The sequence below is a fragment of the Mustela nivalis genome, assembly GCF_964662115.1.
Source record: "Mustela nivalis genome assembly, chromosome: 6".
Classification (NCBI taxonomy): domain Eukaryota; kingdom Metazoa; phylum Chordata; class Mammalia; order Carnivora; family Mustelidae; genus Mustela; species Mustela nivalis.
In genome coordinates, this window is record NC_139025.1 from 155,361,249 (window position 1) to 155,387,338 (window position 26,090).

A 26,090-nucleotide genomic window follows, 5' to 3' on the forward strand; every position below is an offset into this window, starting at 1 on the left:
ACAGCCTCGCCCTCCTGCTTCAGACCCTGCGGCTGACCACCTGGAAGCCGACACCCTGGGGGTCACCCACTGCCACCTGGGACTCAACTGGACCAAACCGACCTCAGCAGCTTCCCGCCCCACCCCGGCCTCCTCAGCACCCCACCCGTTTTGCAAGCCGGAAACCCAGAGGTCACCCCTGACTCCCACTTACACAGGGTTACAGTCCCGTCCTGGTTAACCTCCTAATTACCTTCCAGGCGGTGGGAGCTCGTCCCCTTCCCTGCCAGCCTCCTGAGCCAGCGTTCTCCAACCACGGGACCCCCCATGCTCTTCAAAACTGCTGAGAACTCTGGGGCACCTCAGGGGCTCAGTCTGTGAAGCGTCTGCCTTCAGCTCAGGTCCTGATCTCAGCGTCCCGGGATCGAGCCCCGCATCGGGCTCTCTGCTCGGCGGGGAGCCTGCTTCTCCCTCTGTCTGCTGCTCCTCCACTTGTGCTCTCCCCCGCTCTCTCGCAAATAAATAAATACCTTATTTTTTAAAACTCCTTTGAGAATTTCCCCCCAAAACCCACGTAAGTTGTTTCTATCAGGCGCTATAATTTTAGTTACTGATTAGTGCATTCAAGACTAAAACTTCAGGGAAGTCTTTCAACATGATTTGTTAAATCCCTTTAAAAATACCAACACCACAGCCATCCCACGCCCGGGCGGGAGTGCAGAGAGCAGTAAGCAGGCTCTCGAAGATAAACCACACCCGCGTTCCCAGCAGCCGGTAGGAGTCGGCGGCCGCGCGCCCGTTGGAGGATGTACACACGCGTGCTCTATGTGCAAGACAGCCTCGAAAGGCAAGCGTGGCCAGGGCGCTGGGGTGGGGTCCCCGACGGACCAGGTCAGCCACGCGCCGCTGGCAGCATCAAAGGCAGGGAGACGGCGGGGGTGAGACAGGACAGGCGTTCGTTGCGCGGAGCCAGGCCCGGGAAGCCCGCGGACCAGCGCCTCACAGACCGTCCCCCAAGGGTGGAAAACAGCTCCAGGCCTACAGGAGGAGGACGTGGGCAGGTAGGCGGTGAAGGTCAGGTCCGTCACTGTCCCGGGGTCAACCACGGGGTCTCAAGGGCCCGGGGCCGTCCTGGCTGCTCGAGGGGGCGGTTTCTGTTCCCACCACAGGATGCTCTGGTCTTTTCCCTGAGTTAAGAGATAAGCCAGAAAGAGGAACATAACCGGCAAACACAGACCAAGCTCAGAATGGAGGCGGCTGAGGTCCTCGCTCAGAAGGACCCCGGACACCTGCTGCGACAGGGTTGCCCGTGAAATGAGCCGGTCACAGAAGGACAGATGCTGTTGGATGTCTCTCGTGAGGCACCGGGGTCCCAGGCTCACAGAGACAGAGAGTCCATGGTGGGGCCGGGGGGCCAGGGGCTGGGGGCTGGGGGCCTGCTGTGTGGTGGGGACAGAGCCTCGACTTCCCAGGGTGAGGAGAGTCCAGGGGTCGGGGACGGTGGCACTCGGTCTGCATGTGTCTCCTACCGCTGGGCTCCCGGGGGTCAGGACGGTAAGGTCGGTGTTGTGTGTGTTTTACCGCAATCTGTAGGATTCCACTAAATAACAAGAAACCGTGATGGATTTACACGTTAAAGCAGAAACAGCGCACCCAAAAGACAGTCACTCATCTGTAGGACTTGACCCAGTTTCATCCCTTCCCAAGAACGTCACCTTCTGTTTTTGCCCTGAAACAACAGAAATGTGTTTGCCCACAGTTACGGGGACATCAAGTCCCACCCAAAGTCTCGGTGTCTGTCCGCAGGGTCGCTGCGCCCCGGGGGCTCGGGGGACGGTCCGCTCTCGCCCCCCGGCGGCTGCCCGCACCCTCTCCCCTCGGCCCCGTGCTGCCCCGTGTTCACGGCTGCGGCTCAGACACACGGACCAGGTGCCTCCCTCGGCGTCCCCTCTCAGAGGAGTTCGGCTAAGTGAGCTCCGGCTGCTGGGCCGAGCCAGACCGTCTCCCGAAACCAAGACCCTTAGCTGAACCCCATCTACAAAGAACCTCTTCCCGACCAAGACCATATGCCCTCGCTCACACGTGGAGTTGAAGACAAGAGACACACGACCATACGGGCAGGGGGGGGAAGAGGAGAGAAGGAGGCAAACCAAGCGACGGCGAACTGCAGAGAACCGCTGACGGATGGTGGAGGGAGGCGGCGGGGGATGGGCTGGGGGGGGGGATGGGCATCCACGAGGGCACCTGCTGTCACGGGCCCTGGGCTTTGCAGGCAGGTGACGAACCACTGAGTTCCGCTCCAGAAAACAGTACTGCACGGTACGTCCACCAAGGAAGATGCAAACCAAACTTCATTTATTTTTTTTTTTAAAGGTCTTATTTATTTATTTGACAGAGAGAGATCACAAGCAGGCAGAGAGGCAGGCAGAGAGAGGAGGAAGCAGGCTCCCCGCTGAGCAGAGAGCCCGATGCGGGACTCGATCCCAGGACCCTGGGATCATGACCTGAGCCGAAGGCAGAGGCTTTAACCCACTGAGCCACCCAGGCGCCCCTCATTTATTTATTTACTTGAAAAGATTTGCATTTGGTCGTTTGAGAGAGAGAGAGCGAGAGCAGGGGAGGGGGCGAGACAGGTTCTCTGCTGAGCGGGGAGCCCAACCCGGGGCTCGATCCCCGGATCCCCGGGATGGGGACCTGAGCCGAAGGCGGACGCTTGCTCCGCAGAGCCCCCAGGCATCCTAAATAAAGACTTAAAGAAAAACAAACACAAAGGAATTTCCCTGCAAGTGACACTGACAGGCTCTAGGGACCAGGGCCTGACATCTTTTGGGGACTCTCATCCCGCACCCCTCCATTTCTGTCTCTAACTTCCGGAACAATCAAGTGGCTTTGATGGGACAGTCCTCTTAGTCAATGGAGACACGATTCAGCGGGATCACATTTTATGAGCTCCAGGCCGAGCAAAGGTCTGAACTACGTTGTGTAAAGTTGGTGCTCAGGGGTTTGCGTCACCGAGCGTGTCTGTTTTGCTAACCCAGGGGCGTCATGATAGCCTAAATCACACGATTCCACTATGTGTAACTTGGAGTTGAAGCTGCGACATCGCTGAGACACGAGCCTGATCTTCGCATCCCCATCACCGTTTCTGTCAGACGACAGGACACTCGGGAAGGTTTAACAGAAGCTCACATTTTCAACCAGCTCAACGGACCACAAGCGACAGACAGAGCCGGTTCTGACCCCCGCTTTGCCACTGGCCGGCTGCGTCCCCGGGGAGGACAGATTCAGGGGCTCTGGGACCCATAGCCCACCCCACCCTGGAGTTCCCGAGAGGGCCAGGGTGAGGGTGAACCAGCGCGGAATGGGCACCTGTGAGCGGGCAGTGGGTTTTCAATCTGACGACTCCACAAGCCCACACATGCAACACGTACACACGTAGCCCGGCATGAAGCACCAACCCGAGGGGTGTGAGCCCCGCTTCCTTCTGTCCCTGACTCTGTGTCCTGAAAATCACCCCAACTGCGTCCTGGGATTTGACGCCTGAGGCCCCTCGGGGTCAGGAAAGAGGCACCAGCCGGACTGTGATGGAAACCTTGGCAGAGAGTGGGCCCTCCGTCGGGCACCTGCTGGTCAGCAGAGCTCTGTGCCGTGTTCAGGGCGTGCAGGCTGGCCGGGGGGCAGGGGAAGGTGTCCTCGAACTGCACCGGGGACAGACTGCACGTGGACGACCAGGCTTCCCTCAAGGGGAACAGACCGCCTGTGGGGTGAGGGTGTGGGGACACGGCTTCCTCACCACTCTCTCCCGTGGGCTCGCCATCTAGTCCCTAGACAAGAACGTCACCCATGAACAGGCTGAAAGTTCCAGACCAGCAGGACGGGGGGCGTCTGTGGGATGAACAGGCCGCCGGTCCCTTGTCCAGAGAAACGGGTGCCAGCCCTAAACCGCACGTCCTTCCCTGCTGCTGACTTCCTGGCCCTCCCTCCTGCCACAGCCCCCATCCTGCTGGAGAGTGGGGCCATGTGCCCCACGCAGGAGTCTCCGCAGAAACCCTAAATGTTCACATTTGCTCAGTTGACTTCTGTGTTTCAACAGATGTAAAAACCCTGTGTTTTAATGAAAAAAAATCACTGGATTTAAAAGAAAAATTCAGTGAGAGGAAAAATGGCATCCCTTTACGTGTTTGCAATTCTCTTTCATGTCTGGCTGAAACAGAAACATCGCTTTTCCGAATCTGCCTCTGCATTCAATCTGCCGCATGTGATGTGGACGCCGGGGGCACCCTGCAGTGCACACGTAAGACGTCACAGTGGAAAGGCACGCGGGATGTTAGTGCTACCGATGTGGGAACAGAGGCAGAAGGAACATGATGAAATCTGCTGCCTACCTACAGCCCATCGACAAGTCCTTGAAACGGGCAGAGTGACATTCCTCTAGGGACTCTGCTGCCTCGATGTTGACACTTGGCTGAGGGCCACAGGCAAGCCTAGCTCCACCCCTGGGATCCCGTAAGTCTCCGTGAACATAGAAGATTCCTTTGGAAACTTCCTTTATGTCTACCCCTCCCCGATACATGTTGGCAATCATCCCCCAAGCATATGACCCCCGATACGCATCTGAGAGGTCTCATGACTTTTGGGGGGTTTTTTTGTTTTGTTTTTTAAGATTTTATTTACTTATTTGATCACAAGAGATCACAAGCGGGCAGAGAGGCAGGCAGAGGGGGTGGGGGAGGAGCAGGCTCCCCGCTGAGCAGAGAGCCTGATGCAGGGCTCCATTCCAGGACCCTGAGATCATGACCCGAGCTGAAAGCAGAGGCTTTAACCCACTGAGCCCCCCAGGCGCCCCATGACTGAGTTTTTACTGAACAGTAATATACGACCTTTTCCCAACAACAGCTAGCCCCTCAAGGCCCTGGAAACCTTGCTTCCAAAATCCCTTAGAGACCTACACTCTCTCTAACCCCAACTTGAAAGTACGTAACAGCCCAGTCCTTTCTGCCCCCGGGTCCTGCCCCTGTGCTTTATTTTTTTATTTTATTTTTTTATTTTTTGCCCCTGTGCTTTCATAAAACCACCTTTTTGCACCAAAGACATCTCAAGAATTCTTTCTCGGCCGTGGGCTTGGAACGTGTAGGTTCTTTCCTACAGCATCACTAGGAAGACTGTTTCTGCTCCCATCACCCAGTTGTTGGTACGTCCCTGTCCTCCCCACTGACCTGGGAACTGCGCAAGGCTGAACACAGTCATCGCCACCCGCCAGCGCCCGGCCCAGTGGAGCAGCTGGAGAAGTGAACTAGACGTATGCCACTGAGAATGGGGCCCCCAGGCCAGCAGCTTCGGTACTGCCAGGGACTCGGTCACAAACGCAGGATCCCAGGCCCTCCCCCAGGCCTCCCGGCTCAGAATCTGCATTTTAACAACAGCCCCGGGATGTGTGTGTACCCCCAGCTGAGATCAGGGCACTGTCTCGGGGGCACTGGACCAGAGAGTAACACCGAAGCCTCGCCAAGCAAATGTCGTTCCTGCCCCAGCTACAACCTCGTCACCCCCGATCCCACACGTGCCCCCCAGGACCGCACAGCCGGCTGGCATCAGTCACAGTTCCCGCGTCGGGAACACGGATCCTGCTCCAAAGAAGACGGACAGCAGCCAACAGGCACGTGAGAACACATTTGACAACATTAGTCACAAAGGAAAAGCAAACATCACAGGCACAACGAGACTGCGCTTCGCACCATGGAGACCGTCCAGAAATCCCGGGGCCCCGCAAGAGAAAGGGGGTCCCGCGCCCTCTGCCAGGCACTGAGACGGGACGCAGCCTCCAGGGGAAACAGTCCAGCAGACGCTCAGGGAGTTAACACAGGGTTCCCACGGGATCTGGGGGTGCCCTAGCCAGGGGTCTCCCCCGACGTTCACAGCAGCTGCGTCCATAACCACCAGAAGGCAGAAACAGCCTGAGTGTCCACCAGCAGAGGAATGAGCACACATGATGGGGTCCACCCATACTGCGACTGCTACTCAGCCTCTAACAGGAAATAGGGCGCCCTGCGGGCTCAGGTGGCAGAGTGTGGGGCTCTGGGTTTCAGCTCAGGGCAGGATCTCAGGGTGGCGAGGTCGAGGCTCACATCGGGCTCCTGGCTCAGCGGGGAGCCTGCTTCTCCTTCTCCCTCTGCACCCCATCCCCTGCACCACTTGTGAACGCACTCGCTCTCTCTCTCTCTCTCTCTCTCTCTCGGAAGAATCAAATTAAACATAGGGATACATGCTATAATTTGGATGAACTTCAAAAATATGAAACTAAGAAGACACAAAACGTCCCCTGGTATACGATTCCCTTTATGTAAAGTGTCCAGAACAGGCAAATCCCCAGAGACGGGGAGCAGCTCAGTGGCCACGGGGGAGGAACGAGCAGTGGTTCCCTCACCGGGATGAGGACGTTCTGAAGCCAGACGGAGCCGGGGTTGCGCAACGCCGTGAACGGGCCAAGTGCCCCTGAACTACACACCTCAAATGCTTCGTTTCATTTTATTTGAATTTCGGCTCAAAAAAATGAGAGTGAGACAAGGGCACCTGCCCGGCTCGGTCAGGAGAGCAGCCGGCTCTCGGGGTCACGAGTTCAAGCCCCACGCTGGGCGTGCAGCCTATTAACAAATAGAGAGAGTGAGACCGAACGCCCGAGTTTGTCGGGAAGCCCCCCCGCTGCGATCGGAACGCTTCAGGCCGGTTAGCGGTGGGCCGCCGAGGGGACACGGAGCCGGGGGTCGTGGGCTCCCTGGGTGGAGGGGGGAAGACACTAGAGAGGGGGTCTAGTCAGAGAGCTTCTCGCGGGAAGTATCTCCAACGGGGCCTTCCAGGGGAGGGAACTCAAGGGGTCTGGCTGGGGGGGGGTGTCAGAGGAGGAAGGGTCCGAGTGATGGCTGGAGGGCCCCGGGGACCGGGCAGGTGCTGGGGGGGTGGGTGCCGGGGGTCACGCGGACGCAACAAGCAGGGCCGCGGTCTCGCCCGGCGGGTCCCCTCCCTCGGCAGCCCTGTGTGTGCCCTCGCGCACCTGCAAGCCCGCGCTTCCTGTGCAGTCGTGGCCCACACTCGGGCCCAGTGACTCATGCCAGAAGCAGGCAAGGCCGCCTCTCGCTGCCGGGAAGGGAGGGCAGGAATGTTCTGCTCACACGGCCGGGGCCCGGCCGACCCGTGGGTCCTCTTCTGGGCCTGCGGTCTCTGCCAGCCCCACCTGCCGCTTCCTCTCCCTCTGTCCACTGAGCCTCAAGCCCAACCACAAACCCATACGCCCATTCTCATTCCTCCTGTGGGGACTGCAAGCCCCCAGGGGGTGAGCCCAGCACCTCCAGCCTCCCTCATCTGGGACCAACGGCCCTTTTAGTGTCACCTTTAATGCCCCAGCCTGTCACCGCCAGACTCAGGATATGATGTCAGGTCTAGCTGCTGTGGCTGCATTTACATTGTGCTTGCTGTATGCCGGGCCCTGAGCTCAGGCTCTGGGACCTGACATTTTTACCACAGAGGGCAAGATACAGGAAACCTGACTTTCAAAATCTTTAACCACCAGTACAGCATGGGCACTGACCCCTCGGACCAACAGCCTCGGGGACAAGCTGCCCGAAAATCAACCAGCTCTGCAAGATGCTCTCCAGAACAGTAAGGGAGAAAGCAGAACCGTGTGTGGTGCAGACTATTAATTCAGGGGTCCTGGAAAAGAACACTTCTGTACAGGAGGAAGGACAACACAGGAGCACAGAGAGGGAGCTGGGGGTTGTGTCCTCTGACAAGGAGCTCACCTATGGTGTGCAGTGGTGGAGACATTACAAACAGAATAGGGACGTATCACAAGAGGTCTTAAGTGATAGGCAAAGGAGTGTACACAGTGAGAGTATGTGGACAAGAGACTGAAGGAGGCTCTGTAGGAGAAACGGCTGGAGGCAGACACACTCCGGGCTCCAGCTGCTGAGCTCCTGCCTCCCCCAGATGCAAGAGGAAAGCCAACCGAGCAGAGGTAAGCTCTCACTCCACGTAAGTGTGGGAGATTGTAGAAAAGTCCAGAAACTGCTGCTCCCTTCCAGGGCAGGACTAGGGTGAACAAAGTGAGACATACCCCTTGGGTACAAAATGGAAGGGAGTGCCAAAAAAACAGAGTAGTCAAGATAAATTCTACTTGAGTGCAATATTTTTAAAAATAAAAAATGAATGCAGAAAATCTATGGCAAATGAAGTATCACTAATAACTAAAACAACGATGAGATCTAACCCTTCCTTCCACAGCGTAACCCACTGCTTCACCCCTGTCCTGGCCTTGATGAGACGCGGCTTCTGGAGTTTTCTGCAAGCCTGCACACTTCTCCTGGCTGTGGCTGCGGCATCTCCGGGGCCTAGCCAAGAGTGCGCGCTGACGTCTCAGCACAGAAACAGTGACTTCTCTTACAGTCCGAGGACATTTCCCGGACCCATAGCACAGGAAATAACCAAGAGGACTAAGCAGAGTGTCTCCTGATGGAGAATGGAACACGCAAGAGGTCTGAGCTCCTGGTGAATCTCCTGATGCGGACGTACACTCCTCCTATATCCTTTTCCTTTCGCACTCAGCAGGCCTTTGGGTCACTCACCTGGGTATCTACCCATCCATCCATCCAACCACCATCCATCCACCATCCAACCATGCAACCACCATCCATCCACCATCCATCCATCCAACCACCATCCATCCACCATCCAACCATCCAACCACCATCCATCCACCATCCAACCATGCAACCACCATCCATCCACCATCCAACCATCCAACCACCATCCATCCACCATCCATCCATCCAACCACCATCCATCCACCATCCAACCATCCAACCACCATCCATCCACCATCCAACCATGCAACCACCATCCATCCACCATCCAACCATCCAACCACCATCCATCCACCATCCAACCATCCAACCACCATCCATCCACCATCCATCCATCCAACCACCATCCATCCACCATCCAACCATCCAACCACCATCCATCCACCATCCAACCATGCAACCACCCACCCCTTCGTTACCGTCCAGCCATGCATCCTTCCATGCATCCGTCCATCCACATGTCCGTCCATCCATGCATCTTTCCGCCCATCCAGCCAGCCAGCCGTGCATCCGTCCATCTGTCCACCCGTCCATCTTCCTTCCTTCCATCCAGGCATCCATGAATCCTTCCATCCAGCCAGCAGTGGCCCCTTCTACGCACTCAGCCGTCATACACGCACCTCTACAGTCACCCACCCAAGCACTCAGCCAACCAGCCCTCTGTCTTTCTACTGCACAAAATCAGCACATGGCTGTGGGGGGAGCTCCAGCCCTGCCAGCGCACCTCCTGAACTCCACGCCTCACCTTCTTTATCTGGGAAGTGGGTACATGTACATCCGACAAACGTCACGGGGTTGCCGTGAGTGTGGGACAACAGGACCCGTGTCAGCGGCAGCTGTGGGATCATATTGTTAACACAGTTTCTACTCTTACAAGGTGCCCGAGGCGGGGCACAGAGATTTATCTGGCGAGGGCCCCACATATCTGCTAAGAGGTTGACTTGGACAGGTGATCTGGAAAACCAGTTAAACCTGTAGCTAACAGCTGGGGCTGAGCAGCAGATTCGAGCTAAAGAAAAGGAATAAACAGAGGTGGGGCCCGCAGGCAGCAATCCCACGAACAGGAGGTGGGAGGCTTGAGGCAGCCGGTGGTCACCCCAGAATGGGGAAGTTGTGGTTTGGTTGGGCGCCTGGCCCTGCTGGCGCCTGCGAGGAGTGCAGACCTGGACGGTCAGGAAAGCAGGCCTGGGGTTCTCTGTCGCCCACCTGCCCCCGCGGGGCCCCATGCCTACCTCTGAGGAGCAGGACTCTGGATTCAGCTGGCCAGGAGTTCAAACCCCAGCTCCGTCCTTAGTTGTGTGGCCTTAGGCAAGTTGCCTATGTGCCTCAGTCATTTCATCTGTAGAATGGGGACACATAGTGAGCACTGAGAAAAGTCTGCTCACCTCGAGCAGCTGGCACTGGGTCTGCCACGTCCACGAAGGCAGTAATGACTCCTGAGTGCGGAGGGTGCAAGCTGCTCCCCTTCTCCTAGCCTCCCAGGCCCCAGAAGTGCGAACACGTCCCAGCCTCCTCGCCCGTCACCCGCGGCGTTGGTGTCGCCCTGCTGTGCACCAATTACCTCAACCTTAGGGGCTTAACACGACACGAATACACGACCTCACAGCTCGGACGGTCAGAAGTCCTCGAGGCTTCGGCGGGCTCCTCCACTCCCGCCTCACACGGCCAGGTTCACGGGGTCAGCCACGCTGTCCGCTTCGGGGGGTTGTGGGAACGAGTCGGCTCCCCAGCTGACTCTGGTTGTGGCAGAGGAGTCGGCAGGTGGGACTGAGGTCCCGGCTTCCCCGCGGGCCGCCGGCTGGGGCCGTTCTGTTTCTGGAGGGCCGCCCATGTGCCTTGGCCCTTGACCCCTTCGAAGCCAGCGATGGCAGGCAAAGCCCTTCTCGGGATTCAGGCTCCTGGCCCTCCTCTGGCTCATCTCGCTGACTCTCCCGCCTTCCTCTTTGGCTTTGAAGGACCCACGTGACCGAACTGGAGGCCTCTGACCACCCAAGACCACCAGTTAAAGCCAGCTGACTCAAAACCCAATTTCCCTTGCAAAGTCCCTTCCCGGCAGTGCCCAGACTGTGCCGAATTGATAGCCCAGGACAGAACCTTCCGGCTTCCGCCCACCACCCCGGCCCAGCAGGGCTGTATCTCCAGCGCCAGGCTTCAGCCTCACCTCTGTGGGAGCACAGAGCCCCAGAACTACGGAGAAGCCCTCACCCACGTGGGCACAAGACTGAGCCCAGGTTTCGAGTACGTCACTGCTGTGGTGCGAACCACAGCTTAGGTCCCACAGCAAATCTGCAGTAGGGCGAGAGCCGAATGCGAGTCTCCAGCTGACCAAGCCAGTGCCCACCACACCGCAGCTTAGACCCTCTGGAGTGACCCACACAAGAGGGTCATGGGGGACCCAGCACAGGGGCAAGCCTGGGGTCAGAGACTATGCTCTCTCTGCAAAGACAGTCTCTGAGCCCGGACTGCTGGTTCTCCAGCGGGGTCAGTGCCCAAGGGCTGCACGGAGAGATCACCCGGAGGCCCTTTAAGTGAGCATTCCTGGGCCCTATCCTCCAGTCAGATCCCAGGAGAAAGCCTGGAGAACCTGCTCCCCAGGGGCCTCAGAGGCAGGGCGGGAAAGAAAACCTCTGTTGGAGGGTGGGGGGAGGGGCGGAGAATGGAAACAGGACAAGTGGCCCCAAGGGCTCCAACCACCTCACCAAAATGCCTCTGACTGCAGAAAAGCAGAAAGATCACACCTGGCTCAGCCCGTCTGCACACTTACTAGGGAAGTTAAGCTTATTGGAAAATATTGGGGTTCAGAGCCCATGGCCAAGAAAGAATTCTTGAGACGTCTTTGGTGCGAAAAGCAGGTTTTGTGAAAGTGCAGGGGCAGGACCTGTGGGCAGAAAGAGCTGCGTGGGGTCTTGAGGAGTGGCCTATTATACACTTTCAATTTGGGAGGGGTTAGGGACCATGTATGTCACTAAGGATTTTGGAAGCAAGGTTTCCAGGACCTTCAGGAGGCCAGCTATTGTCAGAAAAGGTCATTTATTACTGTCTAGTGAAAGCCCAGTCATGGGACCCTGCAGATGTGTATCAGGGCCATATGCTTAGGGGATGATTGGTAACATATATCTTGGAGGGTTGAGATAAAGGAAGTTTCGAATAGAATCTTGCTGTTTAAAGTAGACTCACAGGCCCCTGTGGGGTCGTGATAATGTTAAGCTAAGATTGCCTTTTGCCCTTAGCAGAGTGTCTATGTGAGGCCGCGGGCTCCCAGAGGGAGCTCCCTGCTTGTTTCCAGCATCAGTTACCATGGCCTCTGGAGCCTCAGTTTCCTCATCTGCAAAATGGAGTGGGGGTGAGGGGTCAGCCACCTGCGCTCTGCTGGGTGAGGATGTCGGTGAACATCCCGGCCCTGGGTGTTGATCTGAACAGCCCACCCCCTTAGCCAGAAGGGTTGGTTCCTCCTTCGCTACTTCTGTCACACGCAAACTCATACATGGTCTTCCTCCTTTCTGCAGATTTGCCCAACAGCCCCGAAGCCGATCATAGGACTTTCTCATCAGAAAGACGAAGATGCCTGTTGCGGCTCAGGGGGCTCGGGGGGCGCTTCACCAAAAAACCGGCCGTCTCCTTCCTCTACCTCTAAGTTCATTCCAAGGCACAAGGGACAAGGGACAACAGGAACGTGCTTAAGGAGGACCAGAGATGGGGGCTCGGGGGTGTGGGCGGAAGCAGGCAGGGAGAGGGGGGCTCCGGGGGTTGGAGCGGGAAGGGAGAAGGCGACACCGGGGACGGGGGCCAGGGTGGGCAGGGAGAGCGAGGTCAGGCCGTGACCGCCCCCGCAGCACCCGGGCCCGCCCGCGGCGCGCTTTTCTGGCACCGCAGCAGGAGCAGGCGGCGGAGCGCAGGTGGGGCCCCGCGCGCAGGTGTGTCCGGGAGCCCCGCCCCGCCCCGGAGCCCCGCCCCGCCGCGGAGCCCCGCCCCCGGAGTTCCGTCCCCGCCCCCGCAGCCGCGGAGCCCCGCCCCCCGGCGCCCCGGCCCGCCCCCGCCGCCGCCTTGGCCTGGCTCCCCGCGCTCGCAGCCAGTCCGCGGGCCGAGCCGCCAGGATGTGGTTCTTGTTGCTGCTGCTATGGTTGGCCGAGGGGCTCCAGGGACCCCCGGTCAGCTACGCCACCGACGTCTACGCGAGCTCCTTAGGTACGGGGAGGGCGCGCCGCGGGAAAAGAGCCTCGCCGGGCGGCTCGGTCCTTGGAGGACTGCGGGGTGGGGGTCACCCGGCTGCGCGCAGCGGGGCAGGGCCTTTCCGCGGCCCCACGACAGGGGCCTCCGCGCGTGGGGACCCGGGAGGGTGAGCCGCCTCACAGGAGGGGTCGGGAGGAGGGGGAGGTGTCCGTCGGCGTCTTGCACGACCCGAGGAAGGGGGGGTTGGGAGCGGGGGAGGTGAAGGGGTCCGGGGTCCCACCGGCCTGCGGCTGCAGGGCCTGGAATGCCAGAGAAGCCCGCAGCCCCCGCTGCGTCCTCGCGCAGCCTGGGGACATAGAGGGCTTTGATGACCCCTGCCAGGGTGAGCAGGGGCTTTCCGGGCTTTCGGGCAGGGCCCGGGGGATCCCCATGGGCGCGGCCAGAGTTTTTCTGTGAAATGGGTCGTCTGGACTGTTGCGGGAGCCACATCTGTTCTGAGGGCGTTTTCCCAAGTGCCCCTGGGTGAGTTCAGACACCAGGAGTCCCCTCGGGCCTCGTGCGCCCTGGTCCAGCTGTCCCTGCACCCCTTCCCCTGCTGGGCTTTAGGCACCCCCCCCCCAGCCTGGAGGCTCTTCCTGTGGGCCTTCCTCCTTCCCAGCTGCTACCCACCTTTGACCCCACCCGCAGGCTCTGAGCTCACAAGACCACCGCCCTACTCACCCTGGGCACCGACAAGGCTTGTCAGAGAACAGCCTGTGGACAGGACGGAGGTCACTGAGGTTCAGAATCCTCTCCCCCCTACTCACTGGTACAAGAAAGCTGCCCAGTCTTGCAGACCTGAGGGGCAGGAGGCGGGCAGCTCCAGGCCGGCCCCAACCTAAGGGAAGCCCAGTGCCCCGGCTTCACCCCGGGTGTGTCGGCGCCAAAGGCATCCTGACTCCAGAGCAGAGCTCCCGAACCTTCTCTGGCTGGGCCATGGTCAGCATTGTCCACCTTCTGGGCCCCACGGAGTACATAGCAGCTCCCCACCTGCACCACTGAGAACAGCCACAAAGAGTGCAAACCAGGGAGCGAGGCCGTTTCCGCAAAGCCTGTGTTTGTGGACCCTGATATTTCAATGCAGGTTGTTCTCCGGTTTTATCAACTGTTCCATGTTTTCCTCCATCTTTGGAAAGTATAAAGAAAACCATTTTTCAGCTTCCTGTCGTTTGCCGACCCCGTTCTCCGCGCTGCCGACCCAGCCCCCAGACCAGGCATCCACAAATATCCTCCTTCCAGAAGTTCCTGTGGATTTAGTGGGTCTGTCTGAGGCCGGGGCCCTGGGCCACCAGCAGATCCTTCTGGTCCCCAGGAGCACCTCCGGCTCTTCCTTCCACTGACCTCCTGGGAATGGGAAATAGTCCAGGCTTGTCATCTGCTTGTGGCTTTTGAAATATCCCAGAGGTGAAGGCTGGTCGGTTGCCTGAAATCCCGCTGGGTTGAGGTCTGTCCTCCTCTGCAGCCGCCGGCCGCGGCAGGGCCCGGTAACCGGGGTCGGGGACCCGAGGATCTCCGGAGGATCGTACTCTGGGTAGGGCCTTTCTTTGCCGGGGTGAACGGATGCAGCTTGGTTCCCGAGATGGATGTGTGACCCGCAAAGGGAAATCAGGGTGCTGAGTGCATGAACTCCAGCCTGGGGAGCAGGGGAAGCCCCTGGGGAAACACAGAGAGACTCCAAGTGACTGTGGACACAGAGAGGGGATTCGTGTCCGGCCCCTTCACAAGCATCCTCTGCTAAACCCTCTCTGTGCCTCTCTTTCCTCCTAAATCTGAGCGTGGTTCTGAGCACATCAGAGGCGGCAAGAAAGACAGACGGTGATAGTCTTCGAAACTGTGATCAGTTCTTCAAGGAAACTGAGAATGAGGGAGAGGACCTCCCCGAGGGATCAGCTGATGGGGTTTCAGGGCGTCATGTGCTCGAGGCGTAGGAATTGAGAAACCTTGCTCTAAAAATCACCTCCTGTTCCCGGAAGCAATAAGTAATTAGGGATCTGCTTATTTAGCAGGATTTCTGAGTCCTTTGATCTGCCAAAAAACAAAGACTGAGGCGCCTGGTGGCTCCGTGAAGCATCTGTCTTCGGCTCAGGTCATGATGCCGGGGTCCTGGGACGGGGCTCCCTGCTCAGCGGGGAGCCTGCTTCTCCCGCTGACCCTCCCCTCCCCCTCACTTATGCACGCACGCTCGTGTGTGCTGTCTCTCTCTCAAATCTTAAGAAAAAAAAAAAAAAAAGCAAAGACCAGAATTAATGCTGACCCATTAAAAAAAATAGGAAATATTCACCCATGAATCTGTATGTCTGTGAAGGTTTAGTCATAAAGCATGTTGACCTTATTAAAAGATACATTGTTTTCTTCTTTTAAATATTTATTTCTTTATTTTAGAAAGAGAGTATGGGGGGGATGGGGAAGAGCCAGAGGCAAAGGGAGAGAGAAACTCCCAAGCAGACTCCACCCTGAGCACGAGGCTGACCTCAACTCCGTGACCTTGACATCGGGACCTGAGCCGGAAAGGTGTCAGACACTCGGCAGACAGAGCCCCCAGGCCCCAGGGATGTGTTCCCAGTACAAGTTTCCTTTTTATGTTAGACCATTACTTTTCATAACATAGAATATATTGAAATACTTTAATCAGCCGGGTTGGTTCACGGTGGGTATTCAGTTCAGGACGAATTCATACAATGTTCAGAGATGCGTGACTCGCAGGAAGTAAGAATAATTTCTGTGTCTACTTTTTGCCTCTGTGTTTGTGTGAAAGGGCAGTAGGGCGGCAGGTGTGAGCGCACGCTCCCTGACGTCCCTGTTCCTGATGGTGGGTGTCGGACCAGGGGCCCGGGCTCCCCCAGGCTGGCTTCAAGAGGAGGATGTGGCCGTCTTATTTTAAAGTGACAGTGTTTAGGGGGCATGTGCCAGGCTCAGTCAACATGCGACACTTAATCTTAGGATCGTGAGATCAAGCCCCACAGTGGGCGTGGAGCCTACTTTAAAAATTTTTTTTGAATTTTTAATTAAAATGACAGTATTCCCGTAAACTGGAGTACATTCTTTGTGGCCGTGGAAATTGAGCGTGAAGTTTTAGATAAGTCAGAACTACACAGGGCAGGTAACCAGGGGCCCATCCACAAGCGGCCGGCCAGCCCGCTGCTCTCTGCCGGGACAGAGGGCCCCGACACCGGACACGGGGAAGTCTAAGAACTTCTTATCTGTCCCTCGGGGTTTAGGTTTTTAAACTGCCTTTGCACTGAAATAGATCGTACAGAAAGCTACCCGGTGGTTGAATACACACGCCAGTGAATTTGAGCTGTCCTGGCGCCGTCGTGGTAGACAGGGCAGCGGTAGACGAAGATGCGGGGCGCTGGGGGCCCCTGGCCTGCTGTCCATAGTCATCTTCGCTCCCGCCGCCCCCGCGGGACGGCCGGGCCCCCCTGCATTCTACACCAGACGACACCGTTTTCAGTGCCTTCCGCGTCGCCCCGTTTCCTGAGATGCAAATCGGCTCCAAGGTGCCTGCTTGGCGGAAGGTCCCATTTCGTGGCCAGGCGCCCTGGCCTCATTTCGTTCTTCTTTTCTCTTTCTTTTCCACAGAGAAAGTCCACTTTAAGTCGTGGATGGTGCAGGTCAGTGCTCCGCTTCCTCCTGACGCTTTTCATGCCCCGTTGCGCACGTCAGACCCAACTGGGCCGGATTGGAGATGGGGTGGGGGGCGGGGAGGCTTTTCCCACCACACGGCTCTGGGGCTTTGGGGACCGGGAATTGGCCTGAGCGGGCAGGGTCCGGCTGGGTCGGCGCCCTCCGCACGGTTGTCCCTGGTGGTGGAGCCAGCTGGCAGCCTTCCCGGCCTGGGATCCGCGTCCATACTTTGTATTCAGGGACACCGCATGCTGGCGCAGAATTAGCTGGAGGACACGGGTGCTTTCGCGAAAGGGGGTTTCGCCCAAGAGGGGAGCCGCGCCCCGACGCGGCCTGCCCTTGGCATATGTCTCTCCACCAGGGGCTGTGGGACCGCCGGGCGACCGCGGGCACCTGCGTGCGTGGTGTCGTGCTGTCGTGGTGTCGGCTGCCCGCAGGTCCCCGGAGGCGGGCGTGGGCTTTGTAACCGCCTGACTTCCGCAGCCGAGACCCGCCACCGTGTCCTACGTCCTGACGCGGCTTGGGCTCCAGAACCGGGCCCAGAAGGAGCGCCTCCGTCCCTGCTCTTAGAGAACGCCCTGTCTCCCGGTGAGCTGGACCTTGCTTCCGCGACTTACCGCCGCTGTGTTCTGTTTTAGCACCAAAAGAAATACAGCTCAGAGGAGTACCAGCACAGGCTGCAGACCTTTGTCGGCAACTGGAGGAGGATAAGGGCCCACAACGCTGGGAACCACACGTTCAAAAGTACCGTGGGCTTGCCCTTCCTCCGGGCTCCTCGAGGCCGCGTCTCAGAGCTGGAAGGACACCAGCCGTGACTGCGGGCGCGCCAGGGACTTAGGGTGGAGGGGCGGTCGGAGCCCCGGCCCGAGGCCGGCCCGAGCTGACCTCGCCTCTGGCCCCGCTGCTCTCCTCTGAGGCTCAGTGTAGCTGGTAGGGCTCTGGGCGGTGGCGGAGTTCACAGGACACCCCGGACCAGCCCCGCCGTGTGTCCTTCTGAAGCCCAGAGAGCACTGGCCTTGGCGCACTCGTTAAATTCCGCGTAAGACTGTGAGGGGGCCGGGGCCGCAGCCAGGAGCAGGACACAGGTCGGCCTGGGGGTTCTGGGTTTTCCCTGTTTCTTCAGGGCGGACTCACTGAGCGCCTCTTTTCCTCTTTTGGTTTTTTTGTTTTTCCTTCTCTTTTTCAGTGGGGTTGAACCAGTTTTCGGACCTGAGCTTTGCGGAAATAAAAAGCAAGTACCTTTGGTCGGAGCCTCAGGTAGGTGTCATTTCCTGTGAGCAAATCTTTCCACCCGGACCTTTGGGACAAGTGCAGAGTCCGCCCGGCTTCCAGCCAGACGGCGTCCCGCCCGGCTTCAGGGGGGCCCGGGTTCTTGGGGGGCCAGAGTCCTCAGTCCATGCCCCTGGCCTCAGCCACGGGTGCCCCGAACTTAGGGTGGCCAAGAAAATACAGATGCACAATTAAAACAATTTCCGAAACAGAAGTGGATTTCAGGTGAACGACAGGTAGCCTTTTCGGGTAGATCCACCCGTAAATACCGTGCGGGGAGTAGTCCTGCTGCAGTCACCCGCTGTTTGTGTGACGTTAAAATCGAGCGGGTGAATGTGTTCTGACTTGTCAAGTCTGGCCCCCGGCCCTCAGCCCCGAGCGGGGCTCCCAGAGCTTCTGACCCGGCAGGTGGGGGCTCAGTGGTTCTTAGAGCCACGGGCTCTCCGAAGCTCTCATGATGGCTCTGTTTTAGTTGCACACTTTTCTGTCAAAACAGTTTTCGTTCCCCTGAAATTGTATTCGGTCCTTCCAGAACTGCTCTGCCACCAAAGGTAACTACCTTCGGGGGAGGGGTCCCTACCCGACCTCCGTGGACTGGAGGAAGAAAGGAAAGTTCGTGTCGCCAGTGAAAAACCAGGTAAAGGCAGCCACCCTAGTCCTTCCCCGTAAAATAGCCGCGTTCGCAGACCACGCGGCGGGAGACGAAGCCCAGAAGACCCCCGACTGCCTTCCCTCCGGCTGCCGCTGCCTCGGCAAGGTGGGAGGTTCCCCCCCATGCTCTGGGGGAAGAGAGCCCCATATTGGACTACAGCTCACCCGCACCCCCGTGCTCGCCGTTCCCACTGGCCCCCGGTCTCAGGGTCACCCGAAACGTCCTCCTCCCTGTGCCCGTCAGAGATGGGGGGCCCCAGGCCCCTCCCGGTGGCTTCCCCCCGGAGGGTGGCCGGTGTTCAGTAAGCAGAGACGCCCGCCGTTGAGATGCGCTATGGCCGCCGGGACAGCGTGTGTCCCGTGTTCGGCACCCACAAACTGCAGACCAGGCGGCTGGCTCTGCTCTCGGTCTGAGCGCCCCCAGCTGCCCCCTGCCCACTGAGTCCCTCCCCTAGAAGGCAGAGGGCAGCGGCCTTCTCCAGAACACCCCCATGCTCTCACCCCCAGAAAATGCGAGGTGAGGGTTAACCCTCCTTCCCACTGAGAGTCTCCCCGAGAAGCGTGTTCTCCTTGACCTTGACCTTCAAGCCGGGGCACAGTGTCCTATCCTCCCAGGCTCGGGGTTTCCCGGAGCCCGCGAGAGAGCTGGACGCTTACACCAGCGCCGGAGTCACCGTGAATGTCCCCTGCCAGCGTCGGGGCGGGACAGAGCCACCCTCTCCCCCGTTCCCCAGCCATAGTTTTTAGACCATTTAAGAATCTCAGGACAGTTTTTGGGGGGGGAGGGTTTGTTTAAGATATTATTTATTTGGGAAAGAGGGAGAATCCCAAGCAGACTCCTGAGTGGGGAGCCTGACCAGGGCTCGATCTCACGACCCTGAGATCATGACGTGAGCTGAAGTCAGGAGTCAGCCATTTAACCGACCAAGCCCCCCGGCGCCCCAGGGATCCTGCGACACTTTAAAGCAGTGGGTTTTCAGTGAGGACGCCTGAACCTGCTCACTGCTGGGCAGGGAGGCGGGGATGTCTGTCAGGAATGTTCCCAGGGGCCACCCAGGGGCAGGGGCTGGACAGAGGCCCGTGGGGCATCTCGCCGTGGCCACCGTCAGGGGCACACAGAGCAGCAGGACCCTCTGTCAGCCTGGCGGGCCCTCGGGGACTTCTCATGTCACGGGAGCAAAGGAGGGTGAGGCGTGGCCCAGCGTCCAGCAGACAGGACACCGGGGACTCCAGCGGGGGGCTCTGCTCCCGGTCCAGTGCCAGGCACTCGGCCTGCTCTGCCTCCTTCGGCCGGGCCAGGCCCACGGCTTGACCGCTCGGAGACCGTGGCACAGGGCTGTCCCCGTACTGACGAAGAGACCAGGAGGAGGCCAGCAGGCTGAGAACACGGACCTCCTGAGGGCAGGGAAGGGTGGTGGTGACGGGGATTCGCGAGGCAGAACGAGCGGGAGAAGGGACAGGTGAGTGGGCGGGACCGCATCTGGGCCTCGAATGGCCCTGGGAGGCAGGCACGCGGCCCCGCTCTCCAGATGCTGTTGCAGAGGGTGGAGGCCGGAGGGGACCCCCTGGCTTGCACAGCTGGCACGTGGCAGAGCAGTGACCGGAACCGGGCAGGTGGGCTCCAGAGCCTGGCCCTGGACGGCGGCGGGAGGAGGGCGGGCCCGGCCGAGGCAGGTGTCAGGCTCGAGGAGGTGCGGGTGGAGTGAGGTTGGTGCAGGGGCGGTGGCAGAGACGGCTCTGGAAACGGGACTCGATGAGTGAGTCCTTCTGAGAAACCTCGGGGAGCAGAGGAGCCAACGTCACGTTCAGACACAGAGGGAAAGCCGGCAGCCCCCAGGATGGGCGCTGGGCTTGGTCCGCGAGGGGCCGGGACGGGGTGGGCGCTGGTGAAGCAGGTCACCTCCGCCACAACACGGAGGGCCCTGGCCGCACAGGCCCACGTGTGGACGGGAGCCTGGGGCTCTCCCGGGCCTGCGTCCAGGTGTCCCCGCGACCAACCCAACCCTGACCCCGGCCTCTCTAGGGTGGCTGCGGCAGCTGCTGGACCTTCTCCACCACAGGGGCCCTGGAGTCCGCCATCGCCATCCAGACTGGGAAGCTGCTGTCTCTGGTAAGCAGTCTGGCACCGGGGTCACCTGCTGCGGTCGCTGCTCTGCCCCCGCCTGACAGGGCCGGGTGGGCCCTCGGGCTCCTTCAGGGCTTCGGGCAGGGAGGCCGTTTCGGCAGAATCAGGCGCCCCTGCCTCGTGGCTGTGAAACCGAACGCACGCTTTCCTGCAAAGAGATGAGGCCGTGGAGGGGGCAGCCCAGGGCTCACTCCCGGGGGGTCCAGCCGGTCCGCGTTGGGCCCCTGGGGCCTTGACAGAGCAGAGCCCGGCAGTCAGGCCTCTAGGAGCTGTGCCCTGCCCCCGCTGCCCTGAGAGAGGGGCCGGGGCCTGTGTGTCCAGCTGCTGACCCCAGAGCAAGGGAAGGTGGTGGGCGAGGGCTGTTGGGGCGGGGAGCAGGGTCTCCCGCTGGGCCTGTCTGCTGCCGCCCCTGCCGGCCTCCCCGGGCACGAGAGCCCCCACCCATGCCCCGTGACTGGCAGCACTTGACACGGAGGCCGGCCGCGCCCTCACCCACCACCAAGCCCCTCCCGCCACACGACGGCCACGACGGTGTCCTCGGGGCCCTGACCTCTGGGCGTCTTGACACGGTGCTGTCAGGGCTGGGTACGTGCCGGCAGGGACGGCTCAGCGCCCGGTGCCCGAGCCCCCCCGTTCACGGCCTCCGTGCGCCCCTGCAGGCGGAGCAGCAGCTGGTGGACTGTGCCCAGGACTTCAACAATCATGGCTGCCAAGGGTACGTCCCTGAGAGGGGGGTGGCCGGAGCCCCTCTCCTGCCCACAGATCGCCCCCGTCCTGTCTAGCCACAGACCTGCCCCACCGCTGCCCCGTCCTGCTGCCCTAGAGCGGTCCCCTCACATGCCTGGGGTCCGCTGAGTGGCCCTGGGCAAGTCGTTCAGCCTTTTTGAGCCCCAAGAAATGACGGCATCGGCCCCGCAGGGTGGACGTGAGGGTCGGCAGGCAGGTCTGTCGAGGGCCTGCTGGGCGGGGCCCAGTGGTGGAGAATCCCCGTTGCTGGGCGGGTCCGTGCGGCCATCCAGAAACTCCAGTGTCTCTCCCGGGTCTGTGGGGTGCGGCCCCGGTCAAGACCTCCAGCCCCTGCAGCCGCCACGACCCGGGCCACACAGGGGGGCGTGTCTGTGTTGCAGGGGCCTCCCCAGCCAGGCCTTCGAGTACATCCGCTACAACAAGGGCATCATGGGGGAAGACAGCTACCCCTACGAGGGCCAGGTAATCCTGGACAGCTGCGGCTTCACGGCCTCGGCTTGCGGGGCTGCCCGGCACCTTCCTCCTCGTCCCCGGGAGCGGCAGCACGGCCCCTCCCACCAGGACCGTCCCCCAGTTCGCTCTCCGTCTCCTGGGCTCGCCGGAGCCCACCCCCACACCAGCCCTGCGGCCTCCCGTTCCCCTGTGGTTCCCGTTCTCCTGGGTGCACTCCTGCCGGTGCACCGAGCGGCCAGCGGCCACCGCCCTCCCCATCCGCCAGCACTGCCCGTGCGGTCACTCTCATGCTGACCGCGCCTTCCAGCACCTGCACCCTCTCTGTCCCAGGCCTGTCCACGGCCCTGTCTCTCCCCCGCAAATCCACGGTTCCACCAGCATTTCCCCTTGGTAATGAGCCCCACCGGCCCCCACAGAACCTGCTGGCCACAGTCTGGGGTGGTCCAGACCCTCCCTTGAGTTCTGCCCGTCAGCCCTCAGAGACCCACACCTGCTCCTTCGGTCCGTCCGTGACCCTGCCTCCTTCATCCCGCTCTCCCGGGGCCGCCACTTGGCCTCGCGGACCTCGCTCTGACCACTCACCTGCCTTGTGCGGCCCCCATAAATCCTGGGCTCCTGCGCAGCTGCTGGCTCACTCCCAGACACCAGGCCATGCCTCTCACCATCCCCACCGCCTCTCCTGTCTCGGGGGTACATCCTCTTGCCCCCGTGTACCTGCTCTGCACCTGCCTGGTGTCTGCGCACGTCCGCGCCCCGAGACTAGTGCTCCCTTGGCCCACCGGGCAGGCTCCCGCCCACCTGCAGTTCTCACCGGTCCCCCAGGCTCTGCGAGCCCCCCTCCACGGGAGCCAGAGCCAGGCCATGTCGCCCCTGTGAGCGCCTTGAGAACAAGGATGACTCGGACCCCCTTCTGAGTGACCCCATCACCTGGCCCCACACTCAGCGCTTCGGCTCCGCCGACATCACCCGAAGGCACGGGGTAGGCCCGAGGTCTCAGCCTGGGGCCAAGCCTCCCTGACTTGTGCCCCCTGGACAGGACAGTAACTGCAAGTTCCAGCCCAGCAAGGCCATCGCTTTCGTGAAGGACGTGGCCAACATCACCATCGTGAGTAACGCGCCTTCCATGACGGGTCCTGTGCTCCTGCGAGGAGCCCGGCGTCCACTGCTGTCGGATGGCCAGTGGGCGCGGCAGGGCAGCCTGTCCCGGCGGCAGCTCGCCGGGACTGGAAGGTTTTGGACGATCGTGGGGTCCCGAGGCAGCAGGCGGGAGGGACAGAGTGCAGGGCGAGCACCGGGCAATCGGGCTCAGACCTGGGTCTGGGCAGGCTCCGGTCGGGTCCGTGTTCTCCCTTGTGAAACGCAAGCAGCAGAGCCGCCCCGCAGGGGAGGGTGTGAACACGTGTGTGATGTCGGCGTGTGTGGAAGGGACTGAATGCAAACTCATCGCGTGTGAATGCGGGGTTACGCTGCAGTAACAAACAGCCCCGAGTGTGGCGTTCAGGCTCCCGTGTGCCGGGGCCATCAGCAAGTGTGGCTGCGCTCCACGAGACTGGCTTCCGTCTAGGATGCCACCAGGGGGACAGATTGGTTGACTTTGCTGGCTCTGTGGGGGCAGGGGTGTTGGGGGCAGGGCAGGGCAGGGGGGACCACAGGGGGCTCTGTGGGGGCAGGGGTGTCCCTGGGAAGAGAGGGTCTGCAGACCCACACGGCAGGGGAGGTCACAGGGGGGCCAGGTTTCGGAGGAGGGACCCGTAGCCACATAAGGAACCCGGAGGAGCCTGTCCACTCCACACTGCCCCGCACCCGCTCTGAGGAGGGGGCGGCTGCCCGGTGGACACAGCCCTCTCTCCCTTCCTTCTGGGCGCCCATCCCTGCCTCAGGGCAAAGGGCCGTCCTTGGGGACGGGGGCAGCAGGGGCAGCGGTGACGGGGCTGTGTGTCGCAGAATGACGAGGAGGCCATGGTGGAAGCCGTGGCCCTGTACAACCCCGTGAGCTTCGCCTTCGAGGTCACCAGCGACTTCATGATGTACAAGAAAGGCGTCTACTCCAGGTGAGCTGGGGTCCCTATAGCGACCTTGGGCTGGGCAGGGCTGGCCCCCCACGCCCCTCGTGTTGACCCCACGGCCGCCTGGCCAGGCGAGGAGGGCGGGAGGACCCGGCCTGCAGGGCCGCGGCCACCTCGGTTGTGAGTAGCAGGTGGGTGGGCAGGAGGACGGAGGAGCCGCTCCCGCGGTCCGGGCTGGGGGCTTCCCCACCGCGGCTCTGGAACGGGCATGCCTCCCCCTCGCCCCCTGGGCACTCGCCTGTCCCGCATCATGAGTGCGGCCCCCAAGTCCCAGGCCTGTCCTCCCCGTCCCGTGCTGCCCGAGACCCGCCACCCGGAGGTGTGCGCTCACCCGCATGTACTTGTGCCGCCCCCGCCAGTGCGTGCTCCGTGCCAAGCTCTCCGGCTGTGCCGGCCTCTGCCGCCCCTGCGTCCCCCGCGCCCCCGGGGCCAGGGTCAGCTGGGTGGGGGGCCCTGGCAATCGGGGCCTTCTTTCTCTGAGCCCATTTCCCAGGGAAACAGCCCCCACCCCCAATGGGTCACCACCGCCACACTGAGGAGCCCTCCCAGAGACCCCCATTCCTGCTGGGCAGACCCCCTCCTGGGGGCACCTCAGCCCTCGGTCGTGGCCCCACATGGGTGACCTCCGCAGGCCACTCCCCACCAGACGCAGCTTCCCGTCCTCAGAGCCTGGGGGGGGGTGACCGGGGAGCACCTCTGGGGGAGGGGCCGAGCCCTCCGGGTGCAGCCTCCGTCCCGTGTCTCCCACCCCCTCTACTCCCCGTTCCCAGCACTTCCTGTCATAAAACTCCGGATAAAGTAAACCACGCGGTCCTGGCTGTCGGGTACGGAGAGCAAAATGGGATACCCTACTGGATCGTGAAGAACTCTTGGGGTCCCCAGTGGGGGATGAACGGGTAAGCAGCTTCTGGGCCCCGCGCTCGGTGGGGGGGGTTATCATCGCTCAGGTCTGGGGGCCTGGGGGTCCTCTCCCGCTCACACACATGGCGTCTGAGCCGGGGTTCAGCCGGGCCCCCCATGGAGCCCTGGGGGAGGAGCCCGAGGCTGAACCCCCACACCCCTGAGACACCCCCGTGCCAGCCTCTCTCCTGTCCTGGGCCCCACATCCCAACAATACTGTGTCGGGAACGGGGTCTGTTGTCCCAGAAGGGTCAGTGGGCGGCTCAGCCCGAAGCCAGCCCTGCGGGACGGGACGGGCAGCTGGGAGGGCAGGGCAGCCGAGATCAAGCCACGTGCTTCCCGTGGACCCCGGGGCCAGGGGCTGGAACGGGGAACCCTGGTGCACACCCTCGAGGGGCTCCACCGCATGGGGCTGAGAGGGAGCCCCGGTAAATTGTGGGGACCGTGGGAGTGCACACAGTGTGGCAGCCAGAGCGGGGGAGGGAAAGCTGTTCCGAGTCAGGCCATCGGTTTCCTGGCCCTCAGCCCTGGAGTCAGGTCGGGGGGCAGCAGAGCCCCGCAGGGAGGACAGTGGGGATGGAGCCCGGCCAGGCCCCAGCTCGCTCTGCCCGCCCAGGTACTTCCTCATCGAGCGCGGAAGGAACATGTGCGGCCTGGCGGCCTGCGCCTCCTACCCCGTCCCCCTGGTGTGAGCGGCCGCCGGCTGGCGCGGGCGGAGCGGGGCCCGCGGTGGAAGTCCTGCCCTGAAGGAAGGGGGGCCCTCGCCCCCCTCGGGCCGGGGGCCGTGAGGAAATGAGGAAGAGGAGTCGCCCCCTCCCCCCAGCAACAAGCCTCCCCGTGGCGGCCGCCAGCTGTGCCTTAAACGTGCCTTTAACTCATCGAACCCACATGGCCGAGAATATTCCTGATTTCCCGCCGGGGCCGCTTCTCCTGAGCGGAGAGCGCCCACGGCCATCGTTTCTGTGATCTTTATCCAATAAACCCGTGGTAAACTCCTCCCCGGGCCAGGCCTGTGTGCGTGCTGGGCCCCTCAGGACTCGGGCCGGCCGGCCTGCAGGCCCCCGTCCCCTGGGAGGGCGGCGTCCAGGGGCTGCCTGGCGGGAAGGAGGGTGTGGGGGCAGGGGTCACTGTCGGCCAGAGACGCCCGGGAGGAGGAGCCGGCGGGCGCCGACAGCTTGGCGGGTTGCGCCCCGGGGGCTGGGGGGGAGACGTGCCAGGCTCGACACTCAGGATCCAGACCCAGACGTCAGCCTGGAAGCTTGGACGTGCCCGTGTGGCCTCCATCCCCACACACGGGCCCTCCGCCCAGGACTGCCCGCCCCGTCCTCACCAACCCGCCCCTGAACGTGCCCGATGCCCCCCCCCCCCGCTCCCGCCACCCCTTCCCTCCTGGGAGCTCTGGGCGTCCATGCTGAAGGCAGCCCCACGGCA

At 61.3% G+C, this 26,090-nt stretch overlaps 1 protein-coding gene and 2 long non-coding RNA genes across 3 annotated transcripts; 2 read left to right on the forward strand and 1 right to left on the reverse strand.

Annotated features, from left to right (window-relative positions):
- Positions 1 to 691: 691 nt before the first annotated feature.
- Positions 692 to 4,495, reverse strand: LOC309866562. Its single transcript, XR_014312747.1, has 3 exons — positions 4,365 to 4,495; positions 1,633 to 1,708; positions 692 to 1,166 (listed from the first exon to the last, which is right to left on the reverse strand). It is a non-coding gene; the product is annotated as an uncharacterized lncRNA (long non-coding RNA).
- Positions 4,496 to 6,202: 1,707 nt separating this feature from the next.
- Positions 6,203 to 12,036, forward strand: LOC309866561. The gene is made up of 4 exons (XR_014312746.1): positions 6,203 to 6,702; positions 7,544 to 7,987; positions 8,254 to 8,504; positions 10,568 to 12,036. It is a non-coding gene; the product is annotated as an uncharacterized lncRNA (long non-coding RNA).
- Positions 12,037 to 12,604: 568 nt separating this feature from the next.
- On the forward strand, positions 12,605 to 25,655 carry CTSH (cathepsin H). Its single transcript, XM_082734393.1, has 12 exons — positions 12,605 to 12,797; positions 16,404 to 16,435; positions 17,087 to 17,192; positions 17,635 to 17,705; positions 18,250 to 18,354; positions 20,392 to 20,478; positions 21,153 to 21,208; positions 21,621 to 21,702; positions 22,730 to 22,798; positions 23,638 to 23,744; positions 24,530 to 24,655; positions 25,276 to 25,655. The coding sequence occupies exons 1-12, from the start codon at positions 12,707 to 12,709 to the stop codon at positions 25,349 to 25,351; spliced, it is 1,008 nt and encodes a 335-aa protein (XP_082590519.1). The 5' UTR covers positions 12,605 to 12,706; the 3' UTR covers positions 25,352 to 25,655.
- The last annotated feature ends 435 nt before the right edge of the window (positions 25,656 to 26,090 follow it).

Excerpts from the sequence above, each read along its gene's own strand:
- CTSH (XM_082734393.1), top strand. The coding sequence starts at position 12,707 with ATGTGGTTCTTGTTGCTGCTGCTATGGTTGGCCGAGGGGCTCCAGGGA. Across the intron at positions 20,479-21,152 it reads CTGGGAAGCTGCTGTCTCTG|GCGGAGCAGCAGCTGGTGGA; the intron begins GTAAGCAGTCTG and ends GCGCCCCTGCAG. Across the intron at positions 21,209-21,620 it reads AACAATCATGGCTGCCAAGG|GGGCCTCCCCAGCCAGGCCT; the intron begins GTACGTCCCTGA and ends TCTGTGTTGCAG.